The following is a 17804-nucleotide window of genomic DNA, read 5'->3' as shown; positions in this document are numbered from 1 at the left end:
GGCTAACGGGAGGTGAGGTGTTATTGTTAAGAGCCTTATAAAAGCTGCATCTCCCTGTTTCAAGTTCCTTTCAGTCACGATAGGCAAGACAGTGGATTTGGTGGCCAGGTGTATCCAAGAATGAACACGTGGCTGATGTTTCACGCGACCTTGTGGAACACTCGGAAGGCCTCCCAGGCTGGTCCGGTCAGGGGGTTCATGGTCAGACCTCCTCAGTGGCATTCATTGTGGTGCTGCTTCGTTATAGAGGCACGCAAACCCGTCTTCCCTCCACTGAATCCGCCCTGAGTCCAGGTCAGTGCCTATCTGTGGGGCTGCTTGTGTATGACACAGATTCAATCAGGTGGTGAAAAAAAAAAAAAAAGATGACAAGGTGACAGTAAGAGTTATTTGCATTGCCTTTGTGTGTGCTTGTTCAGATCTGTGCTTGTGTGTGTGTGTATGTGTATGTGTGTGTGCTGGCATGTTTTGTATATATGTGTTTGCGTGTTATTTTTTTTTTTTGGGGGGGGGGGGGGGGGGTCTGACTACCCTCTTGCTTCTCCTGTTCTTCCCTGAGCTGACAAAGGCAAAAGCCATTCCAAGGGGATGATGCATTGGGTAGGAATGTTGCCTGCCACGCTGAGACAGTGCTGGTGTTGCTGTTATTGTAAATAATCTGCTGGCAACGGGAGGCCTGACCATGTGAATTGAGAAAAACAAAAACACACACACCAGTACATTTCAAAGAGCTTTGTCCTGATCTGAAGCTGGGTGCTTATAATCCTCTTTTTAATATTTACAAAGTTATTTCACCTTTAATGGAACTACCATATTCTCGTCTATGGCCACGTTCCTATATTTTCCACGAGTATCGCATCCTGTGTAGACCCACCTGTGTGATTCTGCTCATTTTATAAGGTCATTGTTCCCCATGGTGGCACTCACATTACAAAAGAATGAAGACAAAGCTCCCATCCTGTAGCCTTCTCCCGGGTCTTTCTACAAAGCGCCTCTCTGTGCAGTTCCACAGCGAAGAGGGTTGGATGCTTTGCACGGGTAGCTTTGGTTACAGGGCTTCACCGTGGTGACCATGTTCTTCCGAACGCTGGGATACTTCTCTCACTCTCCGTCATCCAGAGTATCATTTTTTTTTAATCAGTTTGCTAAAGTGATGCGTTCATGAAGATTCAGGAAGAGGCGGTTCCCAGAAACACCCCTCCTCTGTCGCCGTAAATGTCACGTTTTATTATAGAGTGCGTTCAAGTTACCAAATATAAGTTGCCGTGAAAGCCGGGAGGCTTTGGGTTGGCACGGCAACTATCACATCACCATGGAGGACCCAGGGGAGTAAGTCTTATTTTAGGCTCTGGATTGCTTGACAAAGAAATCACCCATACTGATATTCAAAAAACACCCTGCATCTTTAAAGCACAGCGCCGTAGAAGACAAACCAACCCTACATCACAGTGTTGCAATTAAAAGACAGCTTAACCTGCTCTTATTAACTTATTAAAAGACAGAATGGCGCTTTGGCAGTAGGGTTTGCCTTGCAGTTTACAGAACAGCCCTCGAACATGCTTTAGAAACGAGAGCACTATTTATCCACAAGCAGACCAGGTGTGTCTAAAGACTGCAGAGCAATCCAGCAGGTCTCGATTAGAAACACACATTTAAACACTGTCAGATTCAGCATTGCTTTATTATACAATAAACCCTGAAATCAGAGATCTTATCACTTATTCACTGAAGGCTCCTCCTCACACCGGGGGAGGGGGTCACACCAGAACACTGCCCCCCCTCTCCACAATCACAGAATAACACTCCACCGGAACTGGGGCGACCCAGTTATTAGTCATTCAGCAACAGTCATTACCATGTCGACAGTTACTGCATTGGTGTCTGCTGTGGGAGAGCCTGTCTGACAGCTCAGGGTCAGGGTTACAGTAACAAACACTCAAAACTACTGATGGAGTCAAACAGAGTGGCTGCTTTCACAGAATAATGACGTCACCCCCCCCCCCCCCCAATGGGAGGAGAGACCAGCCAAATTAGCTTTAACTCAGGGCTCCTGCTGAGTGGAACCATTATCATACACTGCCATCTAGTGGACGATTTTTAATCACACGTACCAGGGCAAAAATCCCAGTACAGTAACTGTTTTAAAAGAATGCCCCGCCCACGGCATTCTTGGGAGTTCTAGACACACCGACTGGCCGCACCACTTCTGTACTTGAAACGGCAGCCGTTGTATTTATTTCATAAATTAAAGTGAACACGATCCTAATAAATCAATACAAATAATGATTTTTATACTGAAGTACAGTTCAAAACATTAATCTTATTGAAACAACATTTTCAGATTATGCGTTAAAACTCTTGGACAAAGAAAAGAGTCATTTAAATAAGATATAGATTTAATACACAAGACAGATTTGTTGGTTCAACCCAGCTGAGCTAACAAACATTCAGAACAGGCACTACAATAAAACACAGATCCCTGTAGAGCCATTGCCAGCCCTGTGCTGGACGGAGGGAGTCAGGCTGCATCCTGGTCTCCGGTCTCGTTCAGGACGCAGGTGCGGATAATGGCTTCAGTCACTGCGTACGGGTCGCAGTTGGCGGAGGGGCGGCGGTCCTCGAAGTAGCCGCTGCCGTCCTGCCCAACCTGCCGCGGGATCCGGATGCTGGCCCCTTGGTTGGCCACGCCGGTGGAGAAGTCGTGGATACTGGAGGTCTCGTGGAAGCCCGTCAGTCTGCGGGAGTTGTCAGCCCCTCCCTTGGGGTCGTAAGCCTTGATGTGGAAGGCGTGCCTCTTGCTCAGACGCTCGATGGCTTCTTCATTATGTCTGAGAGAGTGAGAGAGAGAGAGAGAGAGCTGGTTAGAGACTGGAGAGACAAAGTGGCTCAAACAGTACTTCTTAAAAGACAGTTGGATGAATAAATACCTCCATTTATGTATATGCGATTTCCTTCTGTATGCAAGACACTCCAAATACATATTTACTCAGCGATTTGCACTACAATTTATTTCACAGAATAAAATAATTTAATTTAACCACCACTCAAAAAAAGGTAACAGCAGCTCTTAAAAAGGGACAGAGAGGCAGGCAGCCACACATCACTAGAGAGAATTAACTGGGTGTGAATAATATGTTTTAAGCATCAGGGGTCAGAGGCAGACGTGACATTACCGAAAGCCTGATCGTTACAGAACAGTTTCTCTCCGGGGTTCAGTAGCATGAACAGGTAGATTACCCTCGAGTGATGTACAGTTTGAACGGGGGAAACACAGCCAATGCCATCGTTACACACAGATCCATGCGCACTGTAACCCCTCCAGCCCTTTACAGTAGCTACAGCACTCACTGGAGTCCGCCCTTGTTCCTCATGGCCTCGGTGCTGAAGTTGGTGTGGCAGCCCGCTCCGAACCAGTCGCCGGTGATGGGTTTGGGGTCCAGTGTAGCGACCACCCCGAAATCCTCGCACACATGGTGCAGCAGAAACCGTGCCATCCAGAGGTGATCCCCCATATCCATACCTTCAGAGGGGCCCACCTGGAACTCCCACTGAAAACCAACAGACACTCAATTATAACAGGAGTGCAGGACTGCAGCTGGGCTAGGCTTAGCTCTTCAGAAATGATACTAGGGAAGCACAAGTGTTCATTCTGTCTGTGCATTAAGGTTAACCCTTGGGAGACAGGAGATGACACGTTTAAACTAGTTTGGCACATAGGAGACCCCTTACCATCTAACAAACAAACAAAAAAAAAGTACCAAAAAGGACAGAGTTAAGCAAAGAGGAAAGCATGCAAACCTATAAATGCAGGGTTCAGATAGACAATAGGGCGTAAACCTCCTGATTTAACAGAGCACATCCTAAAAATATCAACCCTTCTTATGGGCCACCCTGTATATCAATATGGATTAGCAGTGGAAGGCAGCTACAGAGGATTTCAACCATCTTCCCCCACAGTCCGATTTCTCCATCTTATACTTGCAAACTGAAGTCTTTTAAGTTTAGAATCATGTATGTTTGGCAATTCAAAAGCAGCAACAGCCACACTTACCTGGGATGGCATGGCCTCTGCATTAGAGCCAGCTATCTTGACCCCTGCGTACATGCAGGCCTTGTAGTGCGACTCCACAACATCTCTCCCGTACACTTTGTCAGCACCCACTCCACAGTAATAAGGACCTGCAGGAGACCAGGCATGTCAGACACAATCCAGCATGGATACAACCAGCACACTGTCGGTACCATGGAAACACATCCACACAGCATGTAAAAATAGCATCACCAGCACACCCAGGGATAGCTCCATTATAAACCAGACTTCCTTAAAACAAAGGACCTTAGATAGCTCAGCCAATAAGACATTTAAACTGCTGTAGAGAGTTGAGGTGTTGACACAAAAGCCACTGTACATCTAAGAGTCAACTGCAGTTACAAAACCACAGAGCCAAGCAGAAGCTACAGTGCAGCAAGATGAGCCAACAGCTGTGGCCAAAAGTTGCATCAGCCTATAGAATGCACTCCCTGCTTCATCATCCCTCCCCCCATATACTTAACGAAAAACAAAATCCAACATGAAATACTGTATTACTACAGCTTCCGTTAGACACTTGCAATATCATTGAAGTTTTTGTTTGCATGTTAAACAAAACAAATGGAATGCAAAGCCATCAGCAGGAACACCTTACCCTGGGGCCCCGGGAAGTCATTCTGCGGCCAGCCGTAGGGGTGCTTGTTAATGCCCAGCAGGGTGTACTCCTGTTCCATCCCGAACCAGGGGTGCGAGTCTGCAGCCAGATCCATCGCCTGCTTACACCGCATCCGCAGGTTAGTCTCTGTGGGGAAACAGAGAAGATACACACAGGGATCATGGATCTGTCTCAGTCTGAGCACAATGTGGAGCTAAAGCCAGTAGACACCTTAGTCCTTTTAACATACCATGCACTGGTCACCACTGAAACACAGGCAGTCTTTACTAAAAGACAGTACACAGGGGCACTGGTTCCATCTGAGCAAGTGATATTCAGAAGCTGATCCTGCTGAACATACAATACACAGGTCTTCAGTAGCTCAAAGCTCACTTAGAGCTATAAACACATTTAGCAGATTATAGTGCATACAGTAACAGCACACTAAAGGAGAGAGTTTTCTGATGAAGACTCAAGTTTAAAACCTCTGCAGAGGTCTCGTGCGGTACCTGCAGGTTTCCTGTTGTACTTGAGCACCTCACACAGCACCAGCTTGTTGGGATCCAGGATGAAGGGGTCCCTGAACATGCACACAGGGATCAGGTACATGTCGCTGTTCGAACCCTCAGCCTGGTAGGTGCTGGAGCCATCGAAATTCCACTCGGGAATATCTAGGAAGAGAAGAACCCAATGAGATGAGAAAGCAGGCGGCACTTTTTAAAAGGTCTTCAAATCGACTTGAAGATGTTTCATTCCCGAATTCAGCACTTGAGCTGTATAGCTATGGATTTTTATCAAAGTGCTTAACATGCTTACCGGGGCGCACCCCTCCACCCTCCCTTTGTGTAAAGAGATTGTTTTGGTCAGTGTTAATTCAGGATAGGCACGCTCAATAGACATGCAATAATATAGCAAGAGTCTAAAAACTGGGTTTTAAAACACTGGTTAGCACTCCAGCATTTCAGTGAAAAGCAGCACCACAGATACAGCTTGGACTGTCACTTTGCATGCAAGGCTTTTTGATAACCCCTCGAGCTACACAAGGAATTCCGAGACTCAAGTGTTCTGAGCAGGAAACTGATAGTTTGGATGACCAGACCCAACCCGTCAGTAAATTTTATACCCTGTTCTGGACCTCGTTCTAAAAAGAAAGCAATTAAAAGGTGCAGGCTAGTGTGCAGATGGCTTTGCTAGTGTATAGGAGAGATCAGCAGCTCCCCTCCTCACCCTCAAGGCACTTGGGCTCGCTGTCCAGCGTTCTGGTTTTGCAGCGGAGACCCTCCCCCGTGCCGTCGATCCACACGTAGGTGACCTGCACCCGGTCCCCCTGCGGCAGCTTCATATACCGATCCCTCACGCCCTTGTTCAGCAGGGAGCTCTCAGACACAGACATCGCCAAACCTGCAGGACAAGAGATTTATACACACACTGCAATACAGAGTCGTGTGACACTGCCATCATAAAATCATTTGCATCAGACAGCAATGATGTCACATCAAAGCTTAGAGCCATTTCAACTCCCGAAGAATATGAAGATGGCATCGGATAATCTTTCTGTCTCTGGTGTAAATATCGCATTTGGGAATTGCTTAGAACCTCCAGCCAATGCTTCTCCTGTAGTCCACATTAACACATCTCTGTATGCTGCCAGTTAACCTTGAACCAGACATGTTTTTTAATGTGTTGTTTGTACTTTGCAACTATCCATCTGTTGTTTTCTAGGACCTTCTTGTAAATGAGGCTTCAAGTCTCAATGGGTAAATCTCCTAGTTAAACAGCCAGTCAGCCCACTAGTGGCTTCCCACGCCTGCTCTCTTGTGGAGTAGATGTCAGCTCATCTCATACAGCACCCTTGTGAAACTCTACCCGCAGTACCGATGCATGGTACACTTGTACTACGTGACACTCAAGTTCATTTTATCCAAACCTGAGGGGTCGCAACTCTGCATCCCCTAAACTATCTGTTCGCAGGTGCTAACATGACTCTCCTGTGGGAAAGAGGTTGCTAACTCAATGCCGGCCTATTCTCACGTTATAAAGCAAAACATCAGTTTGTTTTCCCTTAGATTTTTATTATTTTTTATTTAGTATGCCCAATTATTTTACTCCTGATTCTGATGCCACAGATGGTTTAAAAATCAGAGAATTAAAGTGTGTTCATGAATCTCATGACCACCACGCTGGATTCCAGTTATTCTCAGTATCAAACTTACCCAACGCACACATTTTAAAAATTATAATCCAAGACATTACTAAAACTTGAATGAGATCAAACACACGTTAATATCTACCCCCAAATGTGTAATAAGTGAAAAACCACAAACGAACAAACTAAACAAGCATGAAGCTATAGCATCATAAAGAAATTAAAAAATAGGGTGGGGTTGAACTTACCTGAGATAAAACAGCTGGCCAGACAAACAAAATAAAGTAAGCTGAAACGTTAACTAGAATTACTGTTCTCACTGCACTACTAACATAAACCAGTGGATTTTATACTGTACCTGCTCCACCAGCCTGATGCAGAAAGGGATTCTATTGGGTAAGCGGGACACCTGGAGGAAATATGAATATTTGGGGGTGGGGTGGTGGGGTTTGCATCCTTCTCATTCTAAATTTGACACTTTTTTTTTTTTTTTGGAACAAATTGTTTAATAACACACCTGAACTTGTTACCTATAAAACAAGGGCTAATCAAGCTCATCTAAAACCTGGAAAGGGTTAAACTACTATGCAATAGGAGTCTTCTTTCCATCCCTGGAATATTGGCTTCTATTCAATAGAGCCCAGATGCAGACCCAAGGACCACTGTTTAAATTAATAGAAGGGGATTTCTGGGGGTGGGGGTAAATAAATGAAAAATAAACCCAATCTTACATACTATGGGAGGTGTGTGTGGAGCACAAAGAGGTGAATCTCCCCTGTCCAGGGCTGATGGTTCCCACAGGCTCCAGGACATGGTCCTAGCGGTGGGAATTGCCTTGGCCACCTCAGCCTGCAACTCATCTGATCAGGAGTAGCTTCTTTATTCAACACAGAAAACAGCCCCTAGACCACATCTTTATCTGCAGAAATGCATGTGCGCCAGGAACCATTCAACTAGCCCAAGGATTTGCAACCCTGCTCCTGGAGAGACACGATCCAACAGGTTTTCCCAACTAGCTTTGAAAATTCAAAAGGCTAAAGACCTGGGAAACTATTTTAGTTCCCTCCCTCATTAAGAAGCTAATTGGTTGAATTGTCATTGAGAACTCGGGCAGAATGAAAGCTAGAAGACGCTTCTAGGCTCTCCAGAACGCAGGCTCTCCATCCCTGGACTAGCCCTTTATTTCCATTGTCTTTGCTGAAGAGTCTGAACTTCCCCTTTGGGAGCTGATTCTAGTCTGGCAGACAGCGCAGCTACGTTTCCAGACACACCATGAAACCAGGCTGGAAAAGTGCATCTCAGCTGGTCCAGTCCACACTGGTCTACAGACATTACACACAGCTTTAATGAGTGCAGCAGCTTACGTCAAAAGGCTGCTTCTCTCAACATTAGTTTGTGTTGCAGACGGGTTAGGCGGCAGCCTCTTATTTGCATGTGTTCTCCACTCGCATTAGGTCACTTCCCCCTCAGGGATGTGAGTAAAACCAGTATCATACCGCCATCTAGTGGACAATTTTAATCCCCACAGATTCTGTTTGAAAACCCAATGCACAGAGTTTATAGAGACACTGACCGGCTAGACCAGGTTCATTTATTTCATAAAATTTAAACACACAAAACCTTCATATAAAAAGTACAGTGCCAAACATTACTACAACCTTTCACTATACATGAACTCTGGGAGAGAGCAGCCATTCAGAAATTTGACAAAGTTTAACCATTGTACAAAACTAAAAGTTTAACCATTAAAATGAGGTACTGGGGACTACATCCTCTACACTGCCAATAGCTTAGATTAAAAAACTAGAAGGCCATTGAAAGGGACAAGGCAAACACAGGAACAAGTGGAGTTCTCATAATGAACAAAGACAAACAATTACACAGAAGAACGTCAATGTCATTTTAAAACCAGATTAGCATTAGGCATCTTGAAACTAAAGTAAAAGCCTTAAAACTAGACCAGTGGAGTTTTGACCCATTGGAATTCAGAACAAATTTATAAATAACCATTAGCTATTTAAAAACAAAAACAAAAGAAAACACAAAAAGACAGATTTGTTGGTTCAACCCAGCTGAGCTAACAAACATTCAGAACAGGCACTACAATAAAACACAGATCCCTGTAGAGCCATTGCCAGCCCTGTGCTGGACGGAGGGAGTCAGGCTGCATCCTGGTCCCCGGTCTCGTTCAGGACGCAGGTGCGGATAATGGCTTCAGTCACTGCGTACGGGTCGCAGTTGGCGGAGGGGCGGCGGTCCTCGAAGTAGCCGCAGCCATCCTGCCCAACCTGCCGCGGGATCCGGATGCTGGCCCCTCGGTTGGCCACGCCGGCGGAGAAGTCGTGGATACTGGAGGTCTCGTGGAAGCCCGTCAGTCTGCGGGAGTTGTCAGCCCCTCCCTTGGGGTCGTAAGCCTTGATGTGGAAGGCGTGCCTCTTGCTCAGACGCTCGATGGCTTCTTCAATGTGCCTGAGAGAGAGAGAGAGAGAGAGAGAGAGAGAGAGAGAGAGAGAGAGAGAGAGAGAGAGAGAGAGAGAGAGAGAGAGAGAGAGAGAGAGAGAGAGAGAGAGAGAGAGAGAGAGAGAGAGAGAGAGCGCGCTGGTTAGAGACTGGAGAGACAAAGTGGCTCAAACAGTACTTCTTAAAAGATAGTTGGATGAATAAATACCTCCATTTACGCATATGCAATTTCCTTCTGTATGCAAGACACTTCAAATACATATTTACTCAGCGATTTGCACTACAATTTATTTCACAGAATAAAATAATTTAATTTAACCACCACTCAAAAAAAGGTAACAGCAGCTCTTAAAGGGACAGAGGCAGGCAGCCACACGTCACTAGAGAGAATTAACTGGGTGTGAATAATATGTTTTAAGCATCAGGGGTCAGAGGCAGACGTGACATTACCGAAACACAAAGGAAAAAAGCTGTTCTATTGTTTGCGTCTCTTGCTGGATACGGGCTAGTATCAGGATGGCAGCCTGATCGTTACAGAACAGTTTCTCTCCGGGGTTCAGTAGCATGAACAGGTAGATTACCCTCGAGTGATGTACAGTTTGAACGGGGGAAACACAGCCAATGCCATCGTTACACACAGATCCATGCGCACTGTAACCCCTCCAGCCCTTTACAGTAGCTACAGCACTCACTGGAGTCCGCCCTTGTTCCTCATGGCCTCGGTGCTGAAGTTGGTGTGGCAGCCCGCTCCGTTCCAGTTACCGGTGATGGGTTTGGGGTCCAGCGTGGCAACCACCCCGAAATCCTCGCACACACGGTGCAGCAGGAACCGTGCCATCCAGAGGTGATCCCCCATATCCATACCTTCAGAGGGGCCCACCTGGAACTCCCACTGAAAACCAACAGACACTCAGTTATAACAGAGGAGTGCAGGACTGCAGCTGGGCTAGGCTTAGCTCTTCAGAAATGATACTAGGGAAGCACAAGTGTTCATTCTGTCTGTGCATTAAGGTTAACCCTTGGGAGACAGGAGACAACACGTTTAAACTAGTTTGGCACATACGAGACCCCTTAATGTTACCATCTAACAAACAAACAAAAAAAAAAAAAGTACCAAGAAGGACAGAGTTAAGCAAAGAGGAAAGCATGCAAACCTATAAATGCAGGGTGCAGATAGACAATAGGGCGCAAGCCTCCTGATTTAACAGAGCACATCCTAAAAATATCAACCCTTCTTATGGGCCACCCTGTATATCAATATGGACTAGCAGTGGAAGACAGCTACAGAGGATTTCAACCATCTTCCCCGCACAGCCCGATTCCTCCATCTTATACTTGCAAACTGAAGTCTTTTAAGTTTAGAATCATGTATGTTTGGCAATTCAAAAGCAGCAACAGGCACACTTACCTGGGATGGCATGACCTCTGCATTAGAGCCAGCTATCTTGACCCCTGCGTACATGCAGGCCTTGTAGTGAGACTCCACAACGTCTCTCCCGTACACTTTGTCAGCACCCACTCCACAGTAATAAGGACCTGCAGGAGACCAGGCATGTCAGACACAATCCAGCATGGATACAACCAGCACACTGTTGGTACCATGGAAACACATCCACACAGCATGTAAAAATAGCATCACCAGCACACCCAGGGATAGCTCCATTATAAACCAGGCTTCCTTAAAACAAAGGACCTTCGATAGCTCAGCCAATAAGACATTTGCAGTCAACTGCAGTTACAAAACCACAGAGCCAAGCAGAAGCTACAGTGCAGCAAGATGAGCCAACAGCTGTGGCCAAAAGTTGCATCACCCTATAGAATGCACACCCTTTGCTTCATCATCCCTCCCCCCATATACTTAACGAAAAACAAAATCCAACATGAAATACTGTATTACTACAGCTTCCGTTAGACACTTGCATCATTGAAGTTTGTTTGCATGTTAAATAAAACATCTCTAAATCATAAAAATTGTAGGCGATGTGTAAAAAACAAACAAAGTTGGCCAGCTGTAGAGTTAGAATAAAGTTCCATGGAATGCAAAGCCATCATCAGGCACACCTTACCCTGGGGCCCCGGGAAGCCATTCTGCGGCCAGCCGTAGGGGTGCTTGTTAATGCCCAGCAGGGTGTACTCCTGTTCCATCCCAAACCAAGGGTGCGAGTCTGCAGCCAGATCCATCGCTTGCTTACACCGCATCCGCAGGTTAGTCTCTGTGGGGAAACAGAGAAGATACACACAGGGATCATGGATCTGTCTGTCTGAGCACAATGTAGAGCTAAAGCCAGTAGACACCTTAGTCCTTTTAACATACCATGCACTGGTCACCACTGAAATACAGGCAGTCAAAGCGAGGTTTCAGTGACCACATTAAGTATCTTTACTAAAAGACAGTACACAGGGGCACTGGTTCCATCTCAGCAAGTGATATTCAGAAGCTGATCCTGCTGAACATACAATCTCACTTAGAGCTATAAACACATTTAGCAGATTATAGTGCATACAGTAACAGCACACTAAAGGAGAGAGTTTTCTGTTGAAGATTCAAGTATAAAACCTCTGCAGACGTCTCATGCGGTACCTGCAGGTTTCCTGTTGTACTTGAGCACCTCACACAGCACCAGCTTGTTGGGATCCAGGATGAAGGGGTCCCTGAACATGCACACAGGGATCAGGTACATGTCGCTGTTCGAACCCTCAGCCTGGTAGGTGCTGGAGCCATCGAAATTCCACTCGGGAATATCTAGGAAGAGAAGAACCCAATGAGATGAGAAAGCAGGCGGCACTTTTTAAAAGGTCTTCAAATCGACTTGAAGATGTTTCATTCCCGAATTAAGCACTTGAGCTGTATAGCTATGGATTTTTATCAAAGTGCTTAACATGCTTACCGGGGCGCACCCCTCCACCCTCCCTTTGTGTAAAGAGATTGTTTTGGTCAGTGTTAATTCAGGATAGGCACGCTCAATAGACATGCAATAATATAAAACTGGGTTTTAAAACACTGGTTAGCACTCCAGCATTTCAGTGAAAAGCAGCACCACAGATACAGCTTGGACTGTCACTTTGCATGCAAGGCTTTTTGATAACCCCTCGAGGTACACAAGGAATTCCGAGACTCAACTGTTCTGAGCAGGAAAGTGACAGTTTGGATGACCAGACCCAACCCGTCAGTAAATTTTATACCCTGTTCTGGACCTCGTTCTAAAAAGAAAGCAATTAAAAGGTGCAGGCTAGTGTGCAGATGGCTTTGCTAGTGTATAGGAGAGATCAGCAGCTCCCCTCCTCACCCTCAAGGCACTTGGGCTCGCTGTCCAGCGTTCTGGTTTTGCAGCGGAGACCCTCCCCCGTGCCGTCGATCCACACGTAGGTGACCTGCACCCGGACCCCCTGCGGCAGCTTCATATACTGATCCCTCACGCCCTTGTTCAGCAGGGAGCTCTCAGACACAGACATCGTCAAACCTGCAGGACAAGAGATTTATACATACACTGCAATACATGGTACACCCTGAGGTTTGAAAAGATGAATCAGACAGCAATGACGTCACAAAGTTAACGATATAACAACTCCCGAAGACAGGGCGTGGTTTTCATCCGAGTATGAAGCAGTAGAGGCTCCTTCGAGGAGGCAAGGGAGACAGTGCCTCCCCAAAAAACATCACAATCTTCATACTAATATAGTAGTAGGATGAGGATTATACCAACATGTTAAATTCACACAGCTGGGTTGGTTTGTCTTATCTCTAATACAAGTTGCCAACAGTCACCTGACCCTAGAAACAGGTTTTTATTGCAAGATTTTATGTGGATTGTGACTTTGAGCTATTTTTCCATTACCTGTTTAAATTCCAGCCAGTATATTAATCGCAACGCGTTTGTGTGTTCAGTTTATGGTCATGGTCTACCACGAGATGTCTCACCTTTATTTAAAAAGGTATGATGTTTTGCTTCGCAGGTTTCACGGCTTTGATTGTATTTGTTATATTTTTTTAATGTACAGAAACATCTTAAGAAAACGAGTCTTAACTCTTAAGTTTTGTAATTAAGATACACACACTCTGTATATATTAAACCCAACTCCCTTACAATGCGCCTCGTCTGTATCGTGACCAGTGGCGTGAAGACAGACCGAGCGCACAGATCAGTGGCGTGCACACACCACCACTGGACTTCACGTTATTCACGTGACTCCTCCACAGTTCACATCTACTGTTTATTTTGCCTCGACCCGAGGGGTCGCAGCCTCTGAACTCCCTGGGCAGCTGGCTGGTCAGTACACGTGTTAACATGACCGTCTAGTTCCGTGAAAGAGGCTGCTAACTAAAATCAACGCAGTTCTGCTTTAAAACTACAAACCCTATCGCTTATTCGAATGAAGCGAACGTCCTGGGTCTGAATTGATAGTACTCGACTACGTTGTCCAGTTGTATTAATTCAGGATATAACCCTCCCCACCCACACACTAAAAACATTTTAAACATTGTTACCCGTGCCAAGTAATGACGTCTAAACTGCTGAACATTGTACTGCCAAAAAGGCCAGTGCACTTAACCACATATAGAAATATTTTCATAAAACTAAAGTTAAGGTCTTCTGGCAGCTTTTTTTTTTGTTACTAGTATATAATACCTTATTGAAAGCAGTTTACCCGTTAAAATGAACAGTAGTACGTAGTTTATTAACTGTTCGACGCCATAGACTTTCATTACCTTTTAGCGTGTTTTAAATCCACGGCAACCACGCTGGACCTTCTTAAAACAAACTTTAAAATCCAAGAAACTTATTATTAGAACCTGAATTGGTATCTACTGAAAACAATGATATATAATTAACACATAATACCATTAACAAGCAATAAGATAATAAACCCGAAGGAAATAACCGCTTACCTAAGGTGCACACAGATCGCACGCCAACCTAGCTACAGCGCCTGATCCCAGCTCAAACACACCGCGGCCAGTCTAATGCGCTTGAATTTATCGAGGAGTCTGATGATGCAACGAGGGATTCTATTGGGTAGGACGACACCCGGCACAGGCGGGTCTGCAGTACTGACATCAGCACCTCTGGACCGTCCCAGCTGCTTTAAATTGACTTCAAAAGAAACAAGCGTAGACCGGTTTGTGTTTCCCCACCCTCTTTGGATTGCAATAGATAAATTGCAATTTTTGGGGGGAGGGTTGCATTTCAAAGGCGAGTTTCTAAACCCTTCTCATTGTTATTTTAATTGGTGAATGCCAACCTGTCTTTCCTGTATCGGGTTACCTAAGCTTGTTACCACCTGTACACACTGTGGCTAATCAAGCTCCTATTAAAACCTGGAACGCGTGAAAGTGCTCTGAAGTAGACACCTTTATTTCCACGCCTGCAATACTGGGGTCTGTGCAATTAAGCGCAGTGGCAAACCTAAATACCACTGTTTAAATTAACAGAAGGAGGCTTTGAAAAAACTACATCTAATATACTATGGGAGGTGTGTGTGGAGCACAGTGGTGAATCACCCTGATCTGATCATGGGGGGGATTCGGTTTTTCGAAATGTTTAATCTGGATAATAGCGATCCGGATTTTATAATCCTATATTTTGAGTTCGATTTAATGCTGGATTATATTTATACAGATTACAAATAACGACTACAAAAAACGCCCTTTTAAAAAAAATCATTTCTATCACATAATATAGGATTACAAAATCCGGATCACTGTTCTCAAAATTAAAAAAAACAAACAAAAAAAAACAACCCCGTCCTCAGGACATGTTGTGAATACTGTGTGTCCGTATATGAAATGCTGGCTTGTTTTTTAAAACCTCTTTGCTCCCTTGTGATGAGTTCAGAGGAGCAGAACTCCAGAACTCAAAAGAGCGTAATGAAGCGTGAGCCTGTGTCACGTGTTCAGATCCACTGTGGTTTCCCTGCTGTGCACAGAAAAGCGCTTGATGTGTGAGTTCATCTCGCTGACGGCTGCGTGTACTTGCAGCGTCGCTTTATCAGCTGTTTTTAAAGAAGCACCGGCAATTGCAGACACGGTGGAAATCCAGATATTTCCTTAACGTGTGCGTTAATTAAAAGTGCTGTGCAGAGATAGCAACAAGAACGAACAAGACCATACCGCTGGGCGAACCGAGCTGCGATTAATCAAGAGGCATACTTCCAGTAATAACACATACAGGTGTTGACATAACGTCTTAGTTGTACACCTAACAGCACAGCTATGGCCAAAGGTGCTGCACCACCCTCTATACGGGATGAACTCGTTTTGCTTCGTAAAGTCGAATTAAACCTGCTGAATAATGTTACGTTAACATGTTGAATTACATACCGCTTTGTAGTTTTCTAATGTGCTTTACCGTGATTTCACTGTCATGTGTGTTCTCTCTCTCTAAGCACAAGAACACAGCGCTGCTCACGACTTGGCAGTAGAATAAAATCACCCACGCAAACGAAGCTCAGGGCTGGGCTGCAGGACAGGCAACGTTCCTCCATCAACACTTGGTGTGTGTGGAAGCCATGCGTCACGCTTTTATCTCTAGTGATGTATTTATTGGCGTATTTCATTTGTAAAAGGGTGTGTATGATATCTTATATCCTTTATAATAAACAAACAAACCCAAAATACAACTGCCCATTTCGTAAAGGAAAATACCCCAAGTGTTTGTTTAGATCTTACAAGACAAGGCATGCTTGATAGAAACTTACAGTGAACCTTATAAAGACCCTCTCCCTACACCCCCACTCGACCTCTCCGCTCCTCCTGCACTAGAAGTCTGGCTGTACCTCCTCTACGCTCCCCTGCCTCCAGAGCCCGCTCCTTCTCCACCCTCGCCCCGCAGTGGTGGAATGACCTTCCTATGGATGTCAGGACTGCCCAGTCCCTGACCACCTTCCGGCGCCTCCTCAAGACTCATCTCTTCAGACAGCACCTGTAGAACTCCTCTTTCCCCTCTGGACACTATCACTCTTCCTTAAATGCGCTTTACTTGCTCTTATCTGCCCCCTATTTTACTGCATTTAATCCTGTACTTTAGAGTACTGTAATCTGTCAAGTGTTATTTAATCTGTAGTATTTTGTATTTAATTATATCCTGATGTAACTATCACTGACACTTATCTGCTCCATTGTTGAATCATATTTTGTCATACTTGTACTTGCTTGAACCAAAGTCATTGTATTTATCTTGCTCTTAATTGTATTATTACTTGTACTTTGATTCTTGAAATGTATTTTTGTTTACGACTGTAAGTCGCCCTGGATAAGGGTGTCTGCTAAGAAATAAATAATAATAATAATAATAATAATAATAATAATAATAATAATAATAATAATAATAATAATTCACACCCCTCTCATTCACACCCTCTCCTCAGTTGCTGTAGTAAAATTAAACTGTTAAGGCTGGTTTCACAGACCCCAGCTATCACTGATCTTGGCTTACCATCCCTAAAGTAACATCAGGCAGCCCAACAGAACTAATGCTAATCTGGGTCTGTGAAGCCAGCCAATAATCTTACAAAACAAGTAACCAGGACTCAAAAGTATGCACACGTTACATACCTGACAACCGTCCTTCCCAGCGACGAACCCTGAAGAGGATGACGTCATACCCTCAGCAGCTCTGGCATTTAAACGGACTGCCCTGCTTCCATCACAGAAACGCACAGACCTGACTCCACACCTTCGCTTCGTGACATTTCAAAATGTCAATTAAGCTTCGATACTCGCAATGCCTTTCTCAGCTGTATTCAAAGGGTGTTCTTGAGCCTCTGCAAAGGAATCGCACACTCCAATACAAAATAAGACAATGCCACTCAAAGCTCCTTGTACGAGAGTGCCTGTGGTTGTGGTTAATTAGAGGAACAATGAAAACTCCCCACATAGCTACCAAAACTGGGAAAGTACCGACACTGTGCAGAATAGCTGAGCTTGTGCAGGGCTGCATTCACCAGACTTTCCTACAGTGCACCAAGGTTTCAACATGCTTTCACATCCCAGGACTTCATCGCTGTGCTTCTACCATGACTTGCAACAAGAACCCTTTACAAGGCAGGATCTAGAAGCCGGATACAGTCTGTCATTTTTCATAGTTTTGTGGCTGGTTTTTACAGATCAGCACCAAGCTTGGATTGCTCAAAGTTCATTTAGGACAGAGATTAATGCTAATCATGGTCTGTGAAACCAGTCTCTGCAGATTATATAGTGGATTTAAAGCTGCTCTGATCTGCAATAATGTTACCTGTGACCAAATTGACTGGTTCAGACTGTCATGATTATTATTTTTTTATTTAATGTTAAGTAATATTTGATTAATTATATATATATATATATATATATATATATATATATATATATAATTACTATTATTTATTTCTTAGCAGACGCCCTTATCCAGGGTGACTTACAATTGTTACAAGATATCACATTATTTTTTACATACAATTACCTATATATATATATATATATATATATATATATATATATATATATATATATATATATATATAAAATGTTTGGCTAG

The 17804-nt window shown here is 44.5% G+C and overlaps 2 protein-coding genes across 5 annotated transcripts; both read right to left on the bottom strand.

Moving 5' to 3' along the window:
• Nucleotides 1-2372: 2372 nt before the first annotated feature.
• Nucleotides 2373-14281, bottom strand: LOC117962296 (glutamine synthetase-like). 3 transcript variants are annotated; one of them, XM_058986713.1, is made up of 7 exons: nt 14000-14130; nt 5913-6086; nt 5195-5356; nt 4686-4832; nt 4052-4179; nt 3349-3548; nt 2373-2828 (listed from the first exon to the last, which is right to left on the bottom strand). In XM_058986713.1, the coding sequence occupies exons 2-7, from the start codon at nt 6076-6078 to the stop codon at nt 2519-2521; spliced, it is 1113 nt and encodes a 370-aa protein (XP_058842696.1). In that variant the 5' UTR covers nt 6079-6086; nt 14000-14130; the 3' UTR covers nt 2373-2518. The 3 variants fall into 3 exon arrangements, with proteins under 3 accessions (XP_058842696.1, XP_058842695.1, XP_058842694.1); XM_058986712.1 differs by lacking the exon at nt 14000-14130 and adding an exon at nt 7080-7160; XM_058986711.1 differs by lacking the exon at nt 14000-14130 and adding an exon at nt 14180-14281 and having other exon boundaries at nt 2374-2828.
• Nucleotides 8404-14302, bottom strand: LOC117973963 (glutamine synthetase-like). Of its 2 annotated transcripts, none has more exons than XM_058986709.1 (7): nt 14180-14302; nt 12579-12752; nt 11873-12034; nt 11358-11504; nt 10700-10827; nt 9984-10183; nt 8404-9300 (listed from the first exon to the last, which is right to left on the bottom strand). In XM_058986709.1, exons 2-7 carry the CDS (start codon nt 12742-12744, stop codon nt 8991-8993), a joined length of 1113 nt encoding a protein of 370 aa, XP_058842692.1. In that variant the 5' UTR covers nt 12745-12752; nt 14180-14302; the 3' UTR covers nt 8404-8990. The 2 variants fall into 2 exon arrangements, with proteins under 2 accessions (XP_058842692.1, XP_058842693.1); XM_058986710.1 differs by lacking the exon at nt 14180-14302 and adding an exon at nt 14000-14130.
• Nucleotides 14303-17804: the final 3502 nt, after the last annotated feature.

Source organism: Acipenser ruthenus, chromosome 15, assembly GCF_902713425.1.
Source record: "Acipenser ruthenus chromosome 15, fAciRut3.2 maternal haplotype, whole genome shotgun sequence".
Taxonomy (NCBI): domain Eukaryota; kingdom Metazoa; phylum Chordata; class Actinopteri; order Acipenseriformes; family Acipenseridae; genus Acipenser; species Acipenser ruthenus.
Note: the sequence above shows the minus strand (reverse complement) of the source record. Positions and strands in the feature narration are given on the sequence as shown.